The 22,762-nt window shown below is 38.7% G+C and overlaps 1 protein-coding gene across 1 annotated transcript in view; it reads right to left on the bottom strand.

Annotated features, from left to right (window-relative positions):
• Window positions 1–22,762, bottom strand: part of LOC122815830 (kielin cysteine rich BMP regulator) — a 2,917,372-nt gene that overhangs the window by 309,112 nt on the left and 2,585,498 nt on the right. The window contains exon 49 of the mRNA XM_044088633.1: window positions 4,663–4,805. Coding sequence (XP_043944568.1) covers window positions 4,663–4,805 — 143 coding nt within the window. The remainder of the gene's footprint in view (window positions 1–4,662; window positions 4,806–22,762) is intronic.

The following is a 22,762-nucleotide window of genomic DNA, read 5'->3' as shown; positions in this document are numbered from 1 at the left end:
TAGTAAATAAGCAAAATTGTAAAATAAAATGTACTTATTAAAAGACAAAAGGATAATACTTTAATATAATATTTAAGATTTTAATCTTTTGAAAACTAAAATATTTCACATTTAAGTTATCCCTTTGACTGATTTTACTAATTATCTGTGGTAGCAGTGTAAAGAAATCTTTCATTTATGTTGCGCCTACTGATGTAATGAAATGAAATTTAAAACAGACTAAGGTGCCTCTTAAATGGATCTTTTGCAGCACCAATTAGTTTGGTGAATGAAATAACAGATTTGTTAGGTATTTTTAGAAGTAAGGTATAATATTTAATAATGTTTCCGTAACTGGCTTGGTATTATACTATTGAGAAGGTAGACCATGGGTAGTACTGAAAGAAATGAAAGATGTAGGATCTAATGATTTTGCACAGCAGTACAGAATATGTTTGACTTTATGTAATATACTGCAGCATTCAACTTTTCAGAAATTCCAGAATATGTTGTCATAACTGCATGCATGGAAACTGACTGAGGGGCAGTGTGTTATGTGCTGTAGTTACTGGTGAAAGAAAAGGAAAGGCATCCCCCATACAGGTGTTGTGGACATTGTGATGGGATACTCTTATATCAAAAAGATTGCTATTAAAATATGACATTTTAGTATTCCTACTAGTAGTTTTGGAGAAGACTGTGATAGACCTTATTTATGGGATGGAAAGTCAGGTCTGCCATATGAAAAATGACACCTTAATGAGGGTATCAGATACACCCAGTAAGACATAGTCACAACTTTTTGTTGTATTCAGATGTTAAATATCTACATTTTTTTAAATAGCATGCTAAGGTTACTGAAAAATTGTTTTAAAAGAAGTTATGATTGTCAGAATCAAATAAAAGTGAAAGTTGCAAGATAAGATTTATTACACTGGTGATACATGTTGTTAGTTAAGAATTATAAACTATGAAATAATCTAAATAATATTGTCTGTAATTACATTTGTCTGGCAAACAAAGGCAATAGTATCTAATCTATCATTAAGGCCATTTATTACTGTACTTCCCCTCCAGTACTATTTTCTTTCATACATCTTCACCACCTGTCTCATGTCCTTTTCCATGCCTCTTTGGATTCTCTCACCACCACCCATTCTGGCAGCCCATGCCATGAGTCTTTGCCCATCTCTCTGAATAAGCACCTTCGGTAATGGAGGGAGACATGAGTCCCTGTAATCTATACTTGTGCCCTTTCTAGCACCCTCTGCCTTTCCTTCCAGTGATAATCCTTCACATCTCAATAATACAATCCTTTGATCCATTCCATGTTAGCTTTTGTTTAGAAAGAAAAGCTCCAACTCTCGAATCCCTGGTCATTACCTTTATTCTCTATTGCTTTATCTTTCTGGTGGCTTTCCTCTGGATTTTTGCTGCCAGATGTCATGTTCCTTATACAATCTCCATAACTGCACACAGTACTGAAAGTGTGGTCTGACTCGGACTGTTTAGGATGACAGCATCACTTCTTTGCTTCTGGAGTACATTTTCCTGAGGATACACCCCAGAGTTCTATGGGTTGATGCCCCTGCCATTTCCTTCTGTGGCTGGTCTTCCACTATTAAATACCACAATATCCTTCTTCTTCCTTGTTGTTATCAGTTCTACTCAACCCATTCGATACAGTACAGTAAAACTGCTGTGGCCCAAATGCATTACTTTGTATTTGTCAGCACTGAACCTCAACTGTCACCTGTCTGACTTGATCACCATTTCCATATCTTTCGTTAGTCTTCCCTTCCATCCATCACAGCTACACTTAGTTTTGTAGTACCTCAGCAGAGGATTATTCTGTTGTCTGTTCCATCAGATATGTCAAGATATGTCAGATAAATACATTAATGAATACTGGACAAAGGATCAACCTCCATGATACTCTTGACAGTCACTCTCCTTTCTGCAGACATCGTTACCCTCATAACCGCAGTATTCAAGCAAACAACAACCCAGATTACTTGTTTTGGTTATACTTCATGCCTCTCAAAATTTCCTATTAGCCCACTGTGTAGGACCAAAGGCCTTGGTGATGGTCAACTAGGTGGACTCTACTGGTTATTTCCTGCTAAGTACAAATGTACTGCAGTTATAAAGTTGAATCAGATATGACTGCCATATTCCTCTGTTCAGGAACCCATGTTGATTGCTGTCCTTGACATTGGTAACTGCTAGGAGGGCAACCAGACCTCCTCTGAAGATTCTCTTCATGACTTTCTCTGTCTCTGCTGCTAGGCTAATAAGCCTGCAGTTCCTCACATTTTTCTAGCTTTCCCTTTGCAGAATGGCACCATATTTGCAGTCCTCCAGGTCTCAGACACTTCAGCTGTGCTCAGAGATCTGCAGAATATTTTCATCAAGAAAATCTAAAATGACACTTGTCAGATTCCTGTGGTCTCTGAAATTTAGTCCTTTTGCAACTTTTGTTTTATCATAACTAAAGGCACGCATTTGTTTCTCTTTGCCTCTTCTCTGTCATAGCCTCTGTCCACTGCTCTCATCATTCTGACCTACTGCCAGGCCAGCACATTACCTCTCCATAATTCAGCTGTAAAGACTGAAGCAAAGTACTTATTTGGTATGCATGCTTTTTACCCCCTTTTTTACAATTTTCATCTTTACCCAGTCTGGTCAAGTAAGCCCTTTCCTTCTTCCTTTTTACTATCTAACTAAAATTCCTTTCCCCCCTTAATGACTTCTTCTGGCAACTTACTTTCAAACTTAATTTTTCTGCACTAACCACCTTTGTTACCCTTCTGCTAACCTCCCTGTACTACACTTTGTTTACCTACCCACCCCTTTATTTCCATCCCTTGCTTGCTTTATACTTTGCCTAACTGCTATTTCCCTAAACTCAGAAAAACAAACAACAATAAAGAGAATGAGCCACAGAGTTGCAAAAACAACTGCAATGTTAATGGGGTATATGGTCACATAAAATGGTGAAAACCGAAGAAAGCTTCTAGCAATAATTGATGTAAACAACTACCTTTTGCATCTAAAAAGATTCAAAGAAACACTTGTACAGGACCATCTGAAGCAGAGCCATAGGTAATGCATCTGTTACCCTAGGTAGTTCTCTACAGTAGTATTGCCTCAACCCAAAGTTTAGCACACAAAAAAAAAAAAAAAAAAAACACTTGGGTTATGTCTCTGTGCTAAATCCTTCAAAACTAATACATGATCACTGTTAATGGACAAAACCCAAAATGTATGACTCATTCTTACAGTGACCATTCTTGACTAAGTCTTGCTTCAAAAATGGCCCGGCCTCTCCTTTATATGCTTCTGGACTTGTCTCTTCCTGACATGCTCATAGTATTGCTTTTCTTTAATATGTTTCTGTCTTGGGCTCTTCTTGATTTGTGTATGACTTCTTCATTCATAGCTATTAATGCTCACATATGACAGGCATTCAGTTGTGTAATCAGATCTAAATGATACTGTGGCCTTCATCCACTTATAATGCCTAATTCTTCTCATCATGAAATCAGCACCCTGTAAAGCCTAACAGTTGCTAACCTCTTTTTCTTTATCTAAAATCTGGAACAAAGTATAAAATAATCGCAAACAATAGCAACATATCAAAAACACTTAAAATACTAAGATTATTTACTTAAAATGCTGATAGAATATTACATGTATGCAATACCTGTGAAATGAAAAATCTCTAGATGTAACATTTAAGTGGTTCCTACGTGTATCCTAGGCTAATGACCACCAGGGTCTTCATAAGCTTAATCATGTAACCCAACCCATTTTGTCCCTGAGTACCTTGGATACTAATATGGTAGAGGTATGTTAGTAAGGAGGTAGTTAAGAGTTATGTGTGGGGTTATGTTAGATGGGGATTAAAGTACTTAAGGTTGACCTCTATCCATCAGTGACTTGATGGTTAGACCAGGGGTGAATTTGGGATTTTTCATCCAATAATTAAAGTTTGTTTAAATATGGTCAGGTACGAGCTCTGCTTCATGTGGATGGGAGCCTATTTAATAGTGTGGGGATCCTTTGAGACACAGATCAATATCTCCAGCATGACATTATTTAATGACATTATACTTGCCATGATTTTTATTTCAAAGTAACAGAACAAACTGTTTAGGTAAAAGTAGGGACAAACAAGTGTTGTGCCCCAGATGTAAACAAATATGGCTATCAGAATCTGTTGTAAACTAGCAAACTGTATGGAATTATCAATCCATGACTGAAACACACCTTTAGGTGTTACCTTGCATTGTGCTTCCCCCATCACCATCCAATGAAAGTTATTCTTGTTATTGCTTAGATAAGTTCTAATAAAAGTTTTCTAAATCAGTCCTAAGTTATAGGGTGACTAAATTAAATTTTCAGTTGATAAAGATGTTCTCCCGAGTTAACCTATGGGTCCAAACTAGTACTATATACAAGCAATCACACTAATTGTGCAAAATATCTGAGCAATAAATGTAATACCGGGATGTTTTTGTCCTCTTAACTAGAATGACTGGATGTGCAGAAATATTTCACTTGTGAACCATCAGAATTTGTTGCTATAACATATCTGAGCATATCTGAAAAAAAATGAAACATGAAGTAACTCAGCAGTGATCTGGTTTACAGGAGAATAAAAACAAATGATGTACATACTGAAGCACAGGAAACTTGAGGGCAGCGTTCTGTCTGACAGTGGACTTCTCCAGAGACACAGGTGCAGCTGGTACACTCATCTACTTCCCAGTGACCATTTGACTGATACACCTGGCCTTGATATGTGCATGAGATATTTGGATCTGGAAAGAAAAGGAGAAACATGACAGTTTCAAACAGAAAATCTCAACTTCAAATGTGGCCACAAGCATACTAATTGTGAGGACTACTTCTATGTTTGAATGGACATACAATTCTTCATAAGAAAACTAATTTAATGACTTAAACATTTTCCAAATCATTAATTTTATATGAAATATTATCCAGTTAAATCATTGTTGGAAGTCCTAGTTTCCTAAGAATATATCACTGTAAGTCTATTCACTGAAGCAGTCTGGAAGTTTCTTAACTGCAGAGTGAAGTTTGTATGACATGTCTGATAATAACTGCTGGTATTATTTTACTTGTTTTTATATATTTCATTGTTTATATTTGTTCAGTATTTCAGCTGTTGTTAACTGTGATTTTGTTCTTTTATAAATGTTAGCTAAAGGAAGAAAAGCAGACACACACACACACACACACACACACACACACACACACACACACACACACACACACACACACACACACAAAAAACATAGAGTTAATTAAAAGGGCAAATGCCAAACTGTCGATTTCGTCATAACAAGAGTTGAGTTTATGTAATACAGTTGCCTGCATGATATAAAACAGTATGCATATCTTGCCTTCTTACTTCCAGGATTGAACCTGCCACAATAAAATTCCTGCAGTCAGATGTATTTATTGGGTCCACTTCAAGTGCTTGTGTACAAGTTGCTCAGGACACACTTGTTTGCTGAGCCAAGTCCTAACTTCCACTAGCCCAATCTCCTGTAATTACTTAGCCCCCCCCCCCACAACACCTGATTCTATAAAACTGTACAGCCAAACCAGAATCCTAACTCTAACTCCCTGAACTCCCTACTAGTTCTTAACCAGAGTCCTCATTCTCTTACTCAAACTAAACTTAAAGCTCCAAACTGCCCAACCATAAACTCCCCTTCTGCTCCATAAACATAAAACTCCCCTCCAGAAACTATTTTTCGGCCCTTCCCACTCCCACTCCACCACCCATGGCTGCCACATTTACCTCAGTCAAACCTGAATAATGTGATCGGGTAAGATGCGACAGATGTCTGTCCAATTTCATATCTCAGCCTGAGCACAAGCAGCAGTCTACATGAACTACAAGAAATTCAAGTCCCTGGCTTCGAACCAGTGGTCTTTGAACATTTGGGACTCAACCACATGTAGCAGAAGCATATTTATTCCAAATTTGAAAAGAGCCAACTCACTCAGCACAATACAGTCACATTCCTTAATTGTTTTTTTTTTTACATGAAATTACTAATGGTGCAAACTAAGTGTGCAGTAGCACTGATTGCTTTATTTTGGGAGAGTCTTTACTTATTTATGTTTGTATGATACTGCAGTTAGAATATATTAATTTAGGAGGATGGAAATGGGCTTGCCCCCTGCAAAAACACATCTTTTTTTGCTCATGAAGTTGATTTCTCAACTAGTTGTGATCAGCAAGATAGTTCCTTGCTGAGGTGTAACTCAAAGAGTCATAACAGAATCAGTTATCATAGCAGCAAACACCAGACAAAGGATAAAAGCAGATATCTGTAATGTATTTTTCATTTATCTACACTTTTGGTGCATCACCAAAACAAGTCTGCAGTTTGGAGCATCATCAGTAGTTTAGCCCCACCCTTTGTGCATTGCCAAAACAAGTCTGCAGTGTTAGAGCACCATCAGCAGTTTAGCTCCACCCTTTGTGCATCACCAAAACAAGTCTGCACTGTTGGAGCATCATCATCAGTTTAGCTCCACCCTTTGTGCATTGCCAAAACAAGTCTGCAGTGTTATTGCACACTATGCACACACACAAGACAAAGGCAGTGGTACTTCTCCCAAAATACCACATCCAATCTACAACTCCAAACCCAAACTTGTGCATTGGCTACGTTTTTTTTAATCCAGTGTAAAAAATATTTAATTTTACACATTGTCCACACAAAATCCATGCATACAATCCCCAAGAAAAATGAACATTGTTCACCTAAATGAATCCCAAGAGAAAAGAATGAAAGTAATTGAAACAATACAAAGTAAAACAACACACAGACCACAACCAGCCAAATGGAAAGTGGCATTGCTGTTAATACCAACCTGATATGTGCTAGTTAAAGTAGCACAAAAAGGAAACAACTATAAAGCTAGTCAATACTAATATAACCCTCACTAGAACTGCTACACTAATCAAATAAATTAATTGTTTCTAAAAAAAAACTTTAAAAATGTATTGTCAAACTAGATTAGAAAAGCCTGCAGCTGGATACTCCATTCATAACAATCTACTCAAACTACCATAAGCCCTTTTCAGTTGAAACATAGCCAATTAGCATAGGCTTCTACTGTTAATTAGAACCACTTCATGAGAACATGAGAACACAGGAAAAAATAAATAAAATAATACATGGAGAATGTGATGGGTCTTCCTTGTCTGATATAAGAAATGTGTAGTACTACTCTTTACTACCCCCTGGTTAGAAATAGGTGTCTTAAGGCAGCTAAAAGAACTCCAAAATACCAAAGGTCAGCACTCAAATCTCAGCAACAATGACAGTTCCAATAGCTAAAACACAACCAGTTATTTCTGTATTTGAATAGTATACCCTACTAAGCATATGTATACTTAACTTGCTTATTTTTCTTACCTTCAAGCACAGTACTGCTATTGTTTTTTATTCCCACCTAGACTATATGATTGTATCAGTGAAATGCATTAACTTGTATTTTTTTCATTTTGTGCTTGTATCTGATATTGAATCAACATTTGTATCTGTATCTGTATATCGTATATGTATTGTACTGTTATTTATTAATGTGGAGATTTTCTCCCGGACCTCCGCTGAAAAAGAACATTTTGTCCTGTTGGACTTTCCCAGTAAACAAATGTAAAATAAAATAAAATAAAAATGTACCTACATTACAATAATATTATGAAATATATATCTATGTATCTATCAATCTATGTATTTATGGCTCCCCTTAGTTAACTGTTTTGTGGAAGGAACTCTGGGTATACAGACTTTATCAAAAGCACTCTTTACTGATTACAATGTGGGATGGTGTGTGTATATGTTGCATTTTATAAGGAGGATTTTGAAAGGTAAGTGTGGATGTGCAACGTTAACACTGAAACTTTCAGAGATGCCATACGTTTCAGTATTAGAGGGTAGGAGTGTGTGTGTGTGTGTGTGTGTGTGTGTGTGTGTGTGTGTGTGTGTGTGTGTGTGTGTGTGTGTGTGTGTGTGTTTACATGGATAGGGTTAAGGTAAGGGCTACAAAATGTGATAGGTTTAGTGTTATACAAGTGATTATGGCTTACGGTTAGAGTAAGGATCAAGTAAAGGCAGTGGCGGCTGGTGACTTCAAATCACAGGGGGGCTGCAGGAGACAGCTGAATGGGTGGGGTCAAGGGGAGGGGGTGTGGTCAACCAGAAAGGGGAGGAGCTATGCACAAAACCACAAAAACTAACTTTAATTAAATACGCTGCCCTGGGTGGCAAACCATCATTATGAAAGTCCAATCAAGACAAAAATAAGTGTAGAAGAATAAAAATATTTCAATGCATTGGCTGCATGACAGCTTACTTAATATCTAGATGGAAACAAAAGGTTGTGAGGCATGAAAAAATAAATTACTTTTTAAATACATTACTGGAATGCCAGTCAAAATCAAGTATAAGAAAAACCAGAAGCACTCAACTCAAACCACTTCTCCTTGCACTGCAGTCCTAATTATAATATATTCAGCTTTATTAAAGTACCAAGTAACATGCTGAAAGTAGAAATCTATGTGATGCCCCACTTGTAAAAATGTTTCTTATCCAAAAAAGACCTGCTGCCTGACAACTTGTTTCATGGGGAAAACATGATAAAAGTAAAAAAATGAAAAGCAAACAAGAAACAAGCTCAAGATACATTGCTTAAAGGATTACTGTACAGGTTATGGACCACACATGATTGGCATTCTGTTTAGTTTACGGGTAAAGTCTGTAGAGATGACTGGAAGTCTCCAACAAGTGTAATGAGCTTTTTAAAATAATGGAATCCTGTCCTTTAATACCCAAGGCTTATACATTATCTAGTCAAGTATTCTCTGCATGGCAACAACAGAAAGGCTCTCAATGTTGGCAATTCTTTAACAGTATGCTTATTAAAGCTTACTTGCATCTTACGATCTCAGACAAGCTTACCTTATGGTCATTAAAGCATTGCTACTTAAAACACAGAGCAACAGGCACTTTGAGTAATAAGCATAAATCAACAGTACAAAAATATGACAGAAACCAGACCATTCTGCAAAATCAAGGACAGATGAAAAGCCACTGTAGTACTTATGCAGTGTGTCCTCCCCATCCAAGGCAGATACAACTACTCCTTGCCTTGCTTGGACACATCCAGAGTCACTACATGGGGAGTAAGTGCAACAAGCATGTCACAATTTGAAATCTCTCTGGCTGACTGTGATGGCCCTGACACATTTGTCATACCTCTCAACCTCAAGAGCAAGAAATCTGGACAAAGCCATACATAGAAGTGGGACAAAGGCCCAACAATAAGGACAATTTTAAATATTGCTCTAATAAACTTAGAAAGATAATAGAATAGGTCTTGCATTAGTATGAATTTTCTGAAGGGTATAAAATCTGAAACTCAAATGTCTGTCATTTTCTAACTTCAGTCTTTAGTGATGTCACTAATTTGCCAAAAACACAATTTTATGAAAAATGGACAAAAAGCATTGATGCAAATATAAAATAGACACACAATACAGCTGCTACCTGTCAAAGAAGGGACACTTTAATATTAGTACTGCTACCTTGAGCAGCTGACAAAATATAAAAGAATCTACTGCTACCTTGAGCAGCTGACAAAATATAAAAGAATCTACATGCATTTCAAGTAATCTATAACTTTGATTATTACAGTTATTTCTTAATTGTAAACCCTCCATGTTTTCTTCCAAAATTGCTGTTTTGGAGGGATTATAAGGGGAAGAGCAACATTTTGAGCCAAAATGGGGACAGTTGAGAGGTTGGCTATGCCTAATTCTATAAAGCAATTTATTTGCATGTACCTCTCAACCTGTTAATGCAGTAAATCTGAACAAGGCCAAATATATTGGGGCACATATAAACAGTACTAAAAATTGCTCTTGTATAAATTGAGACAGTTGATAGAACAGCTCTTACTTTAACATGCATTTTTCTGAAGGTTATGAAGTCTGAAACTTAGAGTGACTTCTGGCAAATCATTTAGGAATTAAAACTACAAATTTTATGAACAAACCAAAAATAAGAAGCAAAAATCTATTCATTCTTTGAAAATCTGGACAGTTGAGAGGTATAGTTCAGCTGGGCCTGTCTGAGTTTGCTGCCCTTCCCCCCTGACAAAATAATGGTTGAATGGAGCCTCTGCAGCCATTCCAATGAACCATTATACTTGGCTATTTCACTCCATTTACCATAAACACTAATGTGCATACTGCTTTACTTCTATGATGAGTTGGACTTCATTTGAAAGTTTTATTTTGTATTTTACAGCACAAACACTAAGTCATCTGTTAAACAAAGCAATGCAGTCTCACAATGAAAACTTAGCATTAAAACTTCTTTGCCCTTGAAACTCATATTCATTGAAACAGCATTGAAACCCACATTCAAGGAAAATACATTTTGCCAGTGGCAGATAAAGATTAATTTGGGCTGTTTCGAATCATAGGCTCCTTGCATATGAAACATACATGTGCTCTTTGATACACCTTCCTCATTGTACTAAAATTATATTCCTTGTACAATACAGTACACTTGTTACAGGATGTTTTAAATTTGTTTTGAACATTTTTTCCAGTAAGCAATGAAACAAACCATATGCACCCATAATGGCAAAACTGCCCATTTGAGAACATTTATCATAAAGGTCTACTCAGACTTCCACAGTCCACCATTATTAGTAAATATACACAATTCCACAGTCCACCATTATTAGTAAATATGCACAATTCCACAGTCCACCATTATCAGTAAATATGCACAATTCCACAGTCCACCATTATCAGTAAATATGCACAATTCTACAGTCCACCTTTATCAGTAAATATGCACAATTCTACAGTCCATTATCAGTAAATATGCACAATCTCTGAAGTCAGTCATCTAAATAATTCCACATTAAAGAAATCTGTAACTAATAAAGTGGTTGCTGCTAGCAATCACCTTTATATTTCATGGTTTCATCGAAAAATAAAGTGTCTGTTGCCCCTCAGGAATAAATTGTCTATATTACATTAAAAAAATGATAAGCTAGTAATAATATTGCAAGAGGAAATGGATGGCAAACTGATACTTGAACTCATAGTTAGTGTCTTCACCAAGGAGAACATTCTCAGTCGGCAGCATCTACCCTTGTGGGAGTAGAACCCACAACCTTCTGCATCAAAAGCAAGTACACAGCCTGTTGTGCTATAGTATTAACTTGGCAAAGCACTAAACTTCTATTCCCCTACAGCTCTCAGTTCCTTGTAAAATCTACTCAATACTCAACTGCATCTCAACTTCGCAGCTCAAGAAAACTGGAAAAAGCCAAAATGTATTGGGGGGGGTCAAAAGCCCAAAAACAGGGACACATTAAACATTGCTTGTATAATCTTGGAAAGTTGCTAGAATAAAATGTTGTGTTGCCACCATATATTTTACTGCCAAGGTCCCTGAGCAAAAACAGTCAGAGTAACATACCACTTTCATACATCAGCTGCTTTGTAAAAAAGAGGAAGACTGAAACTTAAATGGCTATCATTTAGTGAATTCAGTTCTCACCATAGCTCACCATGTCAACCTCTTAGTACAAAACACCTGGACAAACCCAGTAATGAGGGAATACAGCCCTCAAACATATTCAGTGAATTCAGTTCTTGCCATAGCTGTCAACCTTAGCACAAAAACCTGGGCAAAGCCAATAATGGGGGAATACAGTCCCAAAAATAGGGACAAATTTAAAATATTCATCTTATAAACTTCGAAAATTGCTAAAAAAAAAAAAGGTTGTGCTACTATGTATTCTGAAGAACATGAAGTTGGAAATTCAAATGCCGGTCAATTTTACTGCGGACAGAACAAAAACAATTTTCAGCAGAGGCATGAGGGATTAAAACTGCAGACACATCTTTGTAAAATGGCAGGGCACCAGAGCAAATCCACACAAACACAGGCAGGAGATGCAGACTCCAAACAGAAGCCACCCCAACCAAGAATCAAACCAGAAAACCTATAGCTGTGAGGCAACAATACTACCACCGCACCATCAATTATGCAAGGAATTAAACATTCAGAAACCTGAAGTCTGAAATTCAAATGCCTGTCATTTTACTCATGGACAGAACAAAACCAATTTTCAGCAGGATTAAAACTGCAGACACGTCTTTGTAAAATGGCAGGGGCACCAGAGCAAATCCACACAAACACATGGAGGAGATGCAGACTCCACACAGAAGCCACCCCAACCAAGAATCAAACCAGAAAACCTATAGCTGTGAGGCAACAATACTACCACTGCACCATCAAATACAAGGAATTAAACATTCAGAAACCCTAAGTCTGAATTTCAAATGCCTGTCAATTTTATTTAACATTTTTAATCAGGACAGTCTGACTTGGAACAAATAAACAATTTTCAGTAGAGGCACAGTAAGAAATAATGCAGACATGTCTTTGTAACATGGGAGGACACAAAAAGCAAGCCCACACAAACACAGGAGAAGATACAGACCCACAAAGAAGGAACCCCAGCCAAGAATCAAACCCAAGAACCTGCAGCTGTGAGGCAACAATGCTACTACTACACCATCAAATATCAAGCATTGCAACATTTACAAACCACAGATATTATGAGGAACAGATCAGATCGAATGTGAGGCAAAAATCTAAAATTTTTTACAAATGGTGGTGGGTAGGAACTCAAGTCTTTAACACCTGCATACAGGGTGCAGGGTTCAAGCCTGAGGCATTCCCTACCACACCACCATAAGCACCTGGGGCATTCACACACACACACACACACACACACACACACACACACACACACACCAAAACACCTGGACAAACCCAGTAATGAGGGAATACAGCCCTCAAACATATTCAGTGAATTCAGTTCTTGCCATAGCTGTCAACCTTAGCACAAAAACCTGGAAAGAAGCCAATAATGGGGAATACAGTCCCAAAATAGGGACAAATTTAAAATATTCATCTTATAAACTTGAAAATTGCTAAAAAAAAAAAAGGTTGTGCTACTATGTATTCTGAAGAACATGAAGTTGGAAATTCAAATGCCGGGTCAATTTTACTGCGGACAGAACAAAACAATTTTCAGCAGAGACGCAGGGATTAAAACTGCAGACACATCTTTGTGAAATGGCAGGGCACCAGAGCAAATCCACACAAACACAGGCAGGAGATGCAGACTCCAAACAGAAGCCACCCAACCAAGAATCAAACCAGAAAACCTATAGCTGTGAGGCAACAATACTACCACCGCACCATCAATTATGCAAGGAATTAAACATTCAGAAACCTGAAGTCTGAAATTCAAATGCCTGTCATTTTTACTGCGGACAGAACAAAACCAATTTTCAGCAGGGATTAAAACTGCAGACACGTCTTTGTAAAATGGCAGGGCACCAGAGCAAATCCACACAAACACATGGAGGAGATGCAGACTCCACACAGAAGCCACCCCAACCAAGAATCAAACCAGAAAACCTATAGCTGTGAGGCAACAATACTACCACTGCACCATCAAATACGCAAGGAATTAAACATTCAGAAACCCTTAAGTCTGAATTTCAAATGCCTGTCAATTTTATTTAACATTTTTTAATCAGGACAGTCTGACTTGGAACAAATAAACAATTTTCAGTAGAGGCCCAGTAAGAAATAATGCAGACATGTCTTTGTAACATGGGAGGACACAAAAGCAAGCCCACACAAACACAGGGAGAAGATACAGACCCCACAAAGAAGGAACCCCAGCCAAGAATCAAACCCAAGAACCTGCAGCTGTGAGGCAACAATGCTACTACTACACCATCAAATATCAAGCATTGCAACATTTACAAACCACAGATATTATGAGGAACAGATCAGATCGAATGTGAGGCAAAAATCTAAAATTTTTTTACAAATGGTGGTGGGTAGGGAACTCAAGTCTTTAACACCTGCATACAGGGTACAGGGTTCAAGCCTGAGGCATTCCCTACCACACCACCATAAGCACCTGGGGCATTCACACACACACACACACACACACACACACACACACACACACACACACACACACACACACACACCAGTAAAGCATAAGCACCATACACAAACTAGTAAAGCACAAGCACCATACACAAACTAGTAAAGCATAAGCACCATACACAAATACAAACTCCAGTAAAGCACAAGCACCATATACAAATACAAACTCCAGTAAAGCACAAGCACCATACACAAATAAACATTGTAAATTAAAAGCACAAACTCCATGCAAATAAACATTGTAAATTAAAGGCACCTTACCTGAATACATCCAGCTAACGTACATCCTTCCCGCAATACTGAAAGACCAGCGAGATCCTAATGCTCCTGCCCGACAAGATCCTAATGCTCCTTCCCGGCGAGATCCCGAATGCTCTGTCCCGAGTCCCTGCTGCTGCTCTTGCAGTCCGGACGCGACCCATAATCCTGGCGAGTCTGTGCACTGTAAAAGTGCACAGGCGATCTCCTTGTGTCCCCTATGGGACGGCGGACTGCCTTGAGCATCGCATAGACCGACAGTAGACGGGACTCGGTCTATGCGCATGTCCGCTGAATTCCTAAAAAATAATTTTTTATTTTTCATTTTTCTTTCTTATTTTTCTTTCTTTTTTATTTTTGAGGGGGCTGCAGTCCGGCAGCCCTATGCCACGAGCCGCCCCTGAGTAAAGGGATAGATTTAGCATTGCGTTTGCATGTTTCTGCATATAGTGTGTGTCTGAGCAGTTTTGTGCAGTGTTATTGTTATGGAAAAGGTTTTTCTAAGGAAAGATATTGGATTATGGTTAGGGGCAAAGGCAGACTAAGACTTACAATTAGTAGGGTGGTGCAAGAAGGCAAAGTGTGTAGATTAAGTCCAAAAAGACATTGCAGGCAGGAATATATAAAACAAAAGTGCATTCCATACTCCAGCAAACCAAAATATTAATCCCACTTAGCCTTAGAGATTCAGATGTCAAGCAGTACCTTTGTTACTTCTCCTAACACTGATTTGTCCACATAGTTCCATCAGGGTACAGGCTGTCTTGAAAATAAAAGTTCAAGGCTGTAGGATTCTCCAAGGCCAAAAGTCCAGCTCTCTAAGCAACTAGGGTCACAGGCACACTCCCTGGATTACATACCATAGGTTAATCCCAAATGGTATGTCTAATTATTTGCTTCCAGGTCTTCCTTCAGATGATCCTCCATGTGGGGAATTAACTTCTTGTATGCTGCTTTCAGACAATTTATTTGCATAACTTTTTTGCCAACTAAAGTCTTGTTCAATGATGTAATACAGTTTACTATCAAAAGGTAGAATTAATGTTTGGTAAACTTGGAAATGTCGAATGGATGTTGGCCGATTTTCATGTTGCCAAACATTAATTGAGCGAAAGTCCTTATATTCGGTGACAGGAGCTTAATGTTGTGAGTAGAGATCGCAGTACAGTGCAGATTGGGAAATTCATCCCTTTCCTCACTATAGTGTGATCTCAGCATTAGAATATATAGTTAGCAGGGGTGTGGGGGGTGCAGAGGGGCTTGCCCCCCTGCAAAACAGTGAATTCCAGGGTAGGAGCTAGACTTATCTTAGCCCCCCCCCCCCACTCTCTCTCTCTCAAGGGACAGACAATAGTTGCAATACTGAACACAAATTTTATATAGTATCTGTGTAGTCCTTGGAAATGTTTAACTTGTCAGTTAGTAGAGGGTACAGACCAATTTTATGACACTTGCTTGTCTTAGTCATGTTCTTACCGCCCCTCTTCCTATAAGATACCTCAAGTACTTGGACTCTACTATAACCTGTTAAGCTTTTCTTAGCATTTACTCTCAAGGCTCCCAGTATTATAGATTCAAACACAGCCTGAACTGTAAGTAAGTAAGTAAGTGATAGTTCCAGTCCTCTGACTGAAAATGACATACCATCCCGGTATGTAGCAGCACAGGGTGATTGGAGCTTCAATATTTCAACAATCAGCCTCTGAAAAGTGGAAAGGGGCTCTGTGTAGGTCAAACAGTAACACCATACATTGAAATAGACCAGCAGGAATTACAAACTTGTTTTTTTCTTTGGCAGTGGTAGGGGGAGTGGTATCTGCTAGTTTCCCTTTGTCAACTATCTTGTCTTCCCCAGGTTATATATCATTTCACTGCTTCTGGATAACTATAAAATTTGAAATGTTATTCAGTTTCCTCAAGTCATTACAGAATCTAATACTTCCAGTGGTTTCATGAACCAGCACCTACTGGGCTGTTCCAATCACTCAGTGTCTTTTCTGCCATACCTACTTTCAGCATTTACAACATCTCCATTTTTTGACTCTGCTGATCTGTAAGGTAACAGTATAACCTCCATTACAAGAGTTGTCTATATTATGTTCCCTTAGTTTAGTTTTCCCAAGTATTTCTGAGAACATTCCTTTACTTCGTAATTAATTTTTTCTCCATCTTTTGCACTTTTGAAATGGATTCCTCTGACTGCACTACAAGTAAAGATTCCCAAGCCTCTCCTGTGGAGAGACTTCAGCCTGCAAGTTTTCTGCAGAATTCTCTGCTTCTTTCCATGGCTTTAGCAATTTTGATCGTCTTTTCACGTTTCTGGGTATCTTACCATGATTTATTCATTCTGTCACCTTCAATGGCCTCTGATATTTGGACAGAAATGTGCTTTCCATTGACAGCACTAACACTAGTACCTGTTCCATGAGTTAAAGTTGAAGCCAGGGTATCTTATTATAAACCTATTGAATTTCCTGGGCTTTCCACAAGTGCTGTCATAATATGGGCATTATTAGATTTGTAAATTAGAATAGTGTTCTATCATATTTTTAAATGTTGTCTGTTTTTCTTCACACATATCCTTAGCAATGTCAAGTAGTCCTGTGGGATGTCTGCTATAAACCCATTTGATGTTTATGGCATTTCTTTTTATTACTGGCAGTAGGTAGGGTAGAAAATGGTCACATTTATTTATATCTGCATCAATACCTTTCCTTAGTATGGACTTAAGTGTTTTATTAAAACCGGCTACTACCCTATTAGACTATGGATGGTAGACAGATGTTTTCATCTGTGTGACTTTAAAGCACTGACATAAGTGATGCATCCTATCTGTACCTCTGTCAGACTCCACAGGAACTACTTCATGTAAAGCATACTTTCCAGTTTTCACACTACCGTTAGAAGCACTATCTTCAGTGTTGGTAGCACATAACTTAGTTATGTGGCCATTCCCCATATGCGTAATAGACTAACATATTACTTGCTAGTTTCTTTCCATAAGTTCTTAGGTTCATAGGTATTTACTAGGCTAACAACCACATGGGCCTTTTTAAGCCATACATCCCAAAGCTCTGACAAGTTCTGATACCCTTGATAAATGTATGCAGGAGTTTGGGAAATGCAACATTTACAAGCAAAGGCTTGGGAGATGAACCAATTTACAGGTTACCTGAGTCCATTAGACACATAGGTGCCAAACCAGGGATGAATTTCCTGTTTCCCATCCAATTGTCCAAGTTGCACTTCAATTGGACTAGAGAGGAACTTTGCTTCACATGGATGGGGAGCCTGTTCCATAGATGGAGTAGTCTATGGGATACATACCTATCTCTCCAGCAGGTCCTATTTATATCATAGGCAAGGTTTAAGTCTTTAGAATGGGTAATTCTAGTAGTTTGTTTTGTGGATATGCAGGAGGTCCATCAGAGTGCGGTTTGACAATGCCCTGTATGCCAGGCATAGATCTCCCCTAAAAAGCCCGCAGGAGACAGAATACAGGGATAGGGACTTGAGGCAGTCTACATAGGACATTTTACTTACACCCTGTATTCATTTATTGAGGAACCTCTGTGGATGTACCAATTGTTGGATACGCCTGGTTAGGTACTTACCAAAGAGGGCATTGTACTCAATGATAGGGTGATGAATGCCAAATACAATGGAACAATGACTTCCTTGGACTTAGATGCCATACCTTTGTTTAGAAGTTGTGCAACATAGAATGATTTCCTCACTACAGCAGACACATGATGATCAAAGGCTATATTACTATCTATGTGTCTCCCTAAGTCCCTGACTACTGGGTCAGCTCTAAGGAGTGGGTTGTCAATAAGATAGTTACAGGGGTGGATGACTTACCAAAGAATACTATTATGCATTTCTTGGCATTTAGTTTTACTCCATGGCTCTGACACCAGTTGTTTGTCTGTGTCAGCCCCTCCTGGAGAACATTTGTGTCAGTATGAGTTTCAATGACAGCTCCTAATTTTCAATCATCTGCAAATTTAGTCAGCCAGAGACCACTGACATTGGCTTTGACTTCAGAGAAGTAAATTCCAAAAAGGAGTGGTCCAAGGACTGATACAAGGGACTCCACTTGTGACTGGCCTCTTGGCAGAGGTGGCTTCTCCAATTCTAACTTTCTGGGTCCTTTTTCTGAGCCAGTTGGCTATCCACCGAGTGACATCTGTTAGTACATTTTTATCCATAGAAGCAGACAGTTCATTTTAGATATTGTGTCTTTCACTGATAAGCTTTTGACTTCAGTTATTAGCTTACCTGAGTTCTGGAGATCACATCTGCAGTACATTTGATTAGTTGGTTTAAAATTTAGGGGTGGGATTTATTCTGGTTTATTTATAAGAGTGTTACTTCATTGTAATCAACCTCCTGTGAAGGCACTTGTGGCCAAGATGCTAGAAGGATTGTTGAATAAAGTGGAATTCTTTACTTCATGTAGTGTTATATATATATATATATATATATATATATATATATATATATATGTGTGTGTGTGTGTGTGTGTGTGTTTGTATGTATGTATATGGGTCTACTTCACATAATCGAACATCCAAATGCTTGACTTTCATATGGTCGAGACCATATGATCGAACATTTGAATGTTTGAAAATGTGAAAAAAAAAAGAAAAGAAACAAAAACAAATTGAGGTTGGCACAATGGTTAAGGTGTTTACCTTAAAGTTACAAGGTACAAGGTTTGATTCTCACATGGAGTAATTGGGTAGGCTTAAAATGTCCCACAAGGGCTGTTAGCCTAGTATGAATCTATGAACCTATTCACTAAACAGTGCTAACAGGAGGGCAAGCCCCCCTGCACATCCCATGTGGGGGCTGTGCCCACCAGATATACCAACTGTGAGATCGCACTACATTGCAGTAAAGGGAAGTCTTCCTGTTCCGTGCTCTAAGGAGATCCCCATTTAGACTGGTTGAGTTTTTAAAAGTTTGATCATACTGAGAGGCAGCCTTACAAGACTATCTGCAAATATATAGAGCTGAGTATATTTTTCTGTATTATTCTGTATTATAGAGCTAAATTGTTGCTTAGATATCTGTTGTCTTACTGTTCTGCAAATATACAGAGATCAGTATATTTTTTTTGGTTTTAAAATTTGCACTGCGATTCCTCACATCTCTGTTGAAACTGTCTCTGCCTTGTCTTCAGCTGATATAACTGTTTTTTATAGCTTGTGTGTTGCTTAACTCAAAGTTCCCTTAATTTGACCTGTTAATAACAGCCTGCATTTAAATTGGAACCTGTGTACTGAGAGACAGCCTTACAAGACTATCTGCAAATATATAGAGCTGAGTATATTTTTTGTATTATTCTGTATTATAGAGCTAAATTGTTGCTTAGATATCTGTTTGGTTGTAGTTTAAATTTGGTGGCTTTTGCAGTGCCCGCCCCACTGTAGATTTGATCTAGGACACTCCCCCAGACCCATCTCTTTACCACATTCTACCTAATAAACCCTTTCTGCACTTGCTTTTAGTCCTTTTTAATTTAATTAATTTTTTTCAAACTGTGTGGACTAATATTGCTACATACTCAAGTGTGCCAGCTTGCACTGCATGTGAATTGTTTTTATTACTGTTTTTGCTACTTTTCTGAAAAAAAAATTTGTAAGCCTGTTTCCTACCTTTCCTGTAATTAGTGTTCCAGATACAGATTTGCTGTATCCAGGACTGTTTGTAAGCTTCTGAGCCCCCCAAGCCTTTCTGTGTTGAAGGGAAGCCTTCTAGCTTATCAGTGGGAGTGGTAAGCATTAGGTAACCTGTCTACCACATAGGGAGTGGTTCTGGCCCAGAATTTGTAGTTATTGGCCGTTTGGGGGGGTCTTCCATCTCTCTCAACTTTCTAATTTGAAGGCCTGCATTTGCACTTGTTTCTGTCCTGTAACTCCTGGGCCCATCTCATTTGCTCACTCAAAAAAATGTATCTGCTTTTACTGTATTTGTGTTTCTTCCTACTTTATTTTGCTTTTGTGTCATCTTAAAAGTACTCAATTGTATTTATTACTGCTTGGTGTAACTCATTCTAAGCCTTTTAGTTTAAGCACTTGGGCTTCAGACCAGTTGTTTTACATTAAGAAGGTTTGTGGTCTGCACTGTAGTGGCAGAACAGGTAGCTTACATCCTTCTAAGTTGGGAACTGCTGATTGAGGGCTCAGTGTCTGTTATTCTAAAAGTGTATTAATTCTGGTTTAAGCACTTGGGCTTCAGGCCAGTTATTTTACATTAAGAGGGTTTGTGGTCTGCACTCTTGTGGGAGGAGAGGCTGGACTCTGACCTTCTGAGCTGGGAATTTCTGGTTAAAGGCTTATAGTGCCTGCATATCTGAACTGCTTCTTACTGAAACTGGTACACCTTGTTTGCTGTAGCATAGACTAGATCCAGGCCTGCTGAATCTAGCTTTGTTTGTATAACTTGAGCACTAATCCAGGCATTCTTTAAAGTATTCAATTGTATTTATTACTGCTTGGTAGTAACTTGATTAAAGTGTAGCTATCATTCTAAGTCTTTTGGATTAAGCACTTGGGCTTCAGACCAGTTGTTTTACATTAGGAAGGTTTGTGGCCTGCACTGTGGTGGCAGGACAGGTAGCTTACATCCTTCTAAGCTGGGAACTAATGATTGAGGGCTCAGTGTCTGTTATTCTAAAAGTGTATTAGTTCTGGTTTAAGCACTTGTGCTTCAGGCCAGTTATTTTACATTACGAAGGTTCACGGTCTGCACTCTTGTGGGAGGAGAGGCTGGACTCTGCCCTTCTGAGCTGGGAATTTCTGGTTAAAGACTTATAGTGCCTGCATATTTGAACTGTTTCTTACTGAAATTGGTACACCTTGTTTGCTGTAGCATAGACTAGATCCAGGCCTGCTGAATCTAGCTTTGTTTGTATGCTTGTTGTTTGTTTGCTTGTTATGTCCCTGAAACACTAATTCTACCTAAAACGCGGCTTTTTAGTGCTTCTGTGGATCCCTAGTGATATCTGCATTGCTTACTGTACTTATTTCCTCGTTTCACTTGAAAGAAAGTTACTGTTTGTCGTTTTTGCATTTAAGTTACCTGTAACACATTGCATTTAAGTTACCTGGCACTTGCTCACTAAAGCAATTATATAAGTCAGCACTAAAAAATTAAAAGCACTACACCCTCACAAACTCCCCATTTAGTACCTTGTTCCCCATTGGCCCTTTTTTTCAATTATAAAGGAATTCCCAATACTATTCTAGCATGTCCAAAGGTCAGTTGTCAATCTCCTCTCCGGTCCAGCTGGTGAATCTGGGAATCTTGAGGCAATGTTACAACTGCCTCATGTACACAGACAACCCTCTCCTCCTCCCAACAGATTCCAACACATGTGAGAGATGCAACCATATAGCCAAACTGGAGGATAAGCTCTCACAACTCAGTACTGGTGTAACCAGTCAGGAGGAGAAGGAAACCACACTCACTACAATTCCAGTCTCACATAGACCTACCACGACAGCAAACCAAACACATAAACACACAAAAACATACTCAATGGCTCTAAATAAAAATCTGCCTAAGCAGCAGAGACCTCCAAAACAGACACCCAAGCAACCGCTACCCCAAAACAAAACACGTGAAACACATAGCTCACAAAGCCAGTGTGCCAAACAGTCACAGCCCTTAAGGCTAAACAACACACCTGATACACTTGTTACAGGTGACTCTATCGTCAGGCACACTGACGTCCCGCTCACCAGTCTGAACAAGTAGAAGGTCACGGTGAGCTGCCTGTCGGGTGCTAGGATCTGCCACATAACACAAGCACTCAGGTCACTCCAAGGCAAGTACAAATATGACTCAGTCATTGTCCATGCTGGTGTGAATGACCTGAGATGTAGCCTGGACTACATGAAAAGAGACATAGAGGAGCTCTCTGAGCATGTAGCCCATGACCCTGACCTTGAGTAGCATCTTACCCTCACCAAGAATGATGCCACAATATGAAGACAAGATGATTAATTTCAACAATTGGCTTAAGTACTGGTGTCATTCAAAGGGGATCCAATGCCTGTCAGCCTGGGATGACATGCTCGACAAGCCATGATGCTTCGCTAGGGACGGCTTGCACTTCTCACCCCTGGGCTTTCGGATATTGGCAAAGGCTCTTGCTACCCCCATAGTGCCTTTTTTAGGCAAGGCTCAAAAGACAAACCCACCTCCATAGGTATCACAAGGGATAAGAAACTAAGAGTAATGCTACTCAACGCCAAAAGTCTAAACCTCAAGATGCATGCACTCGAAACTCTCCATAGCATGGAGAACATTGATATCTGTGCAGTAACAGAAACCTGGTTCAAGGCTCCCGAGAGCACCCCAGCACTGCCAGGTTATACCTCATACCATGCTTT

The sequence above is a fragment of the Protopterus annectens genome, chromosome 11.part0 (assembly GCF_019279795.1).
Source record: "Protopterus annectens isolate FY-2018-M chromosome 11.part0, PAN1.0, whole genome shotgun sequence".
Taxonomy (NCBI): Eukaryota; Metazoa; Chordata; order Ceratodontiformes; family Protopteridae; genus Protopterus; species Protopterus annectens.
Note: the sequence above shows the minus strand (reverse complement) of the source record. Positions and strands in the feature narration are given on the sequence as shown.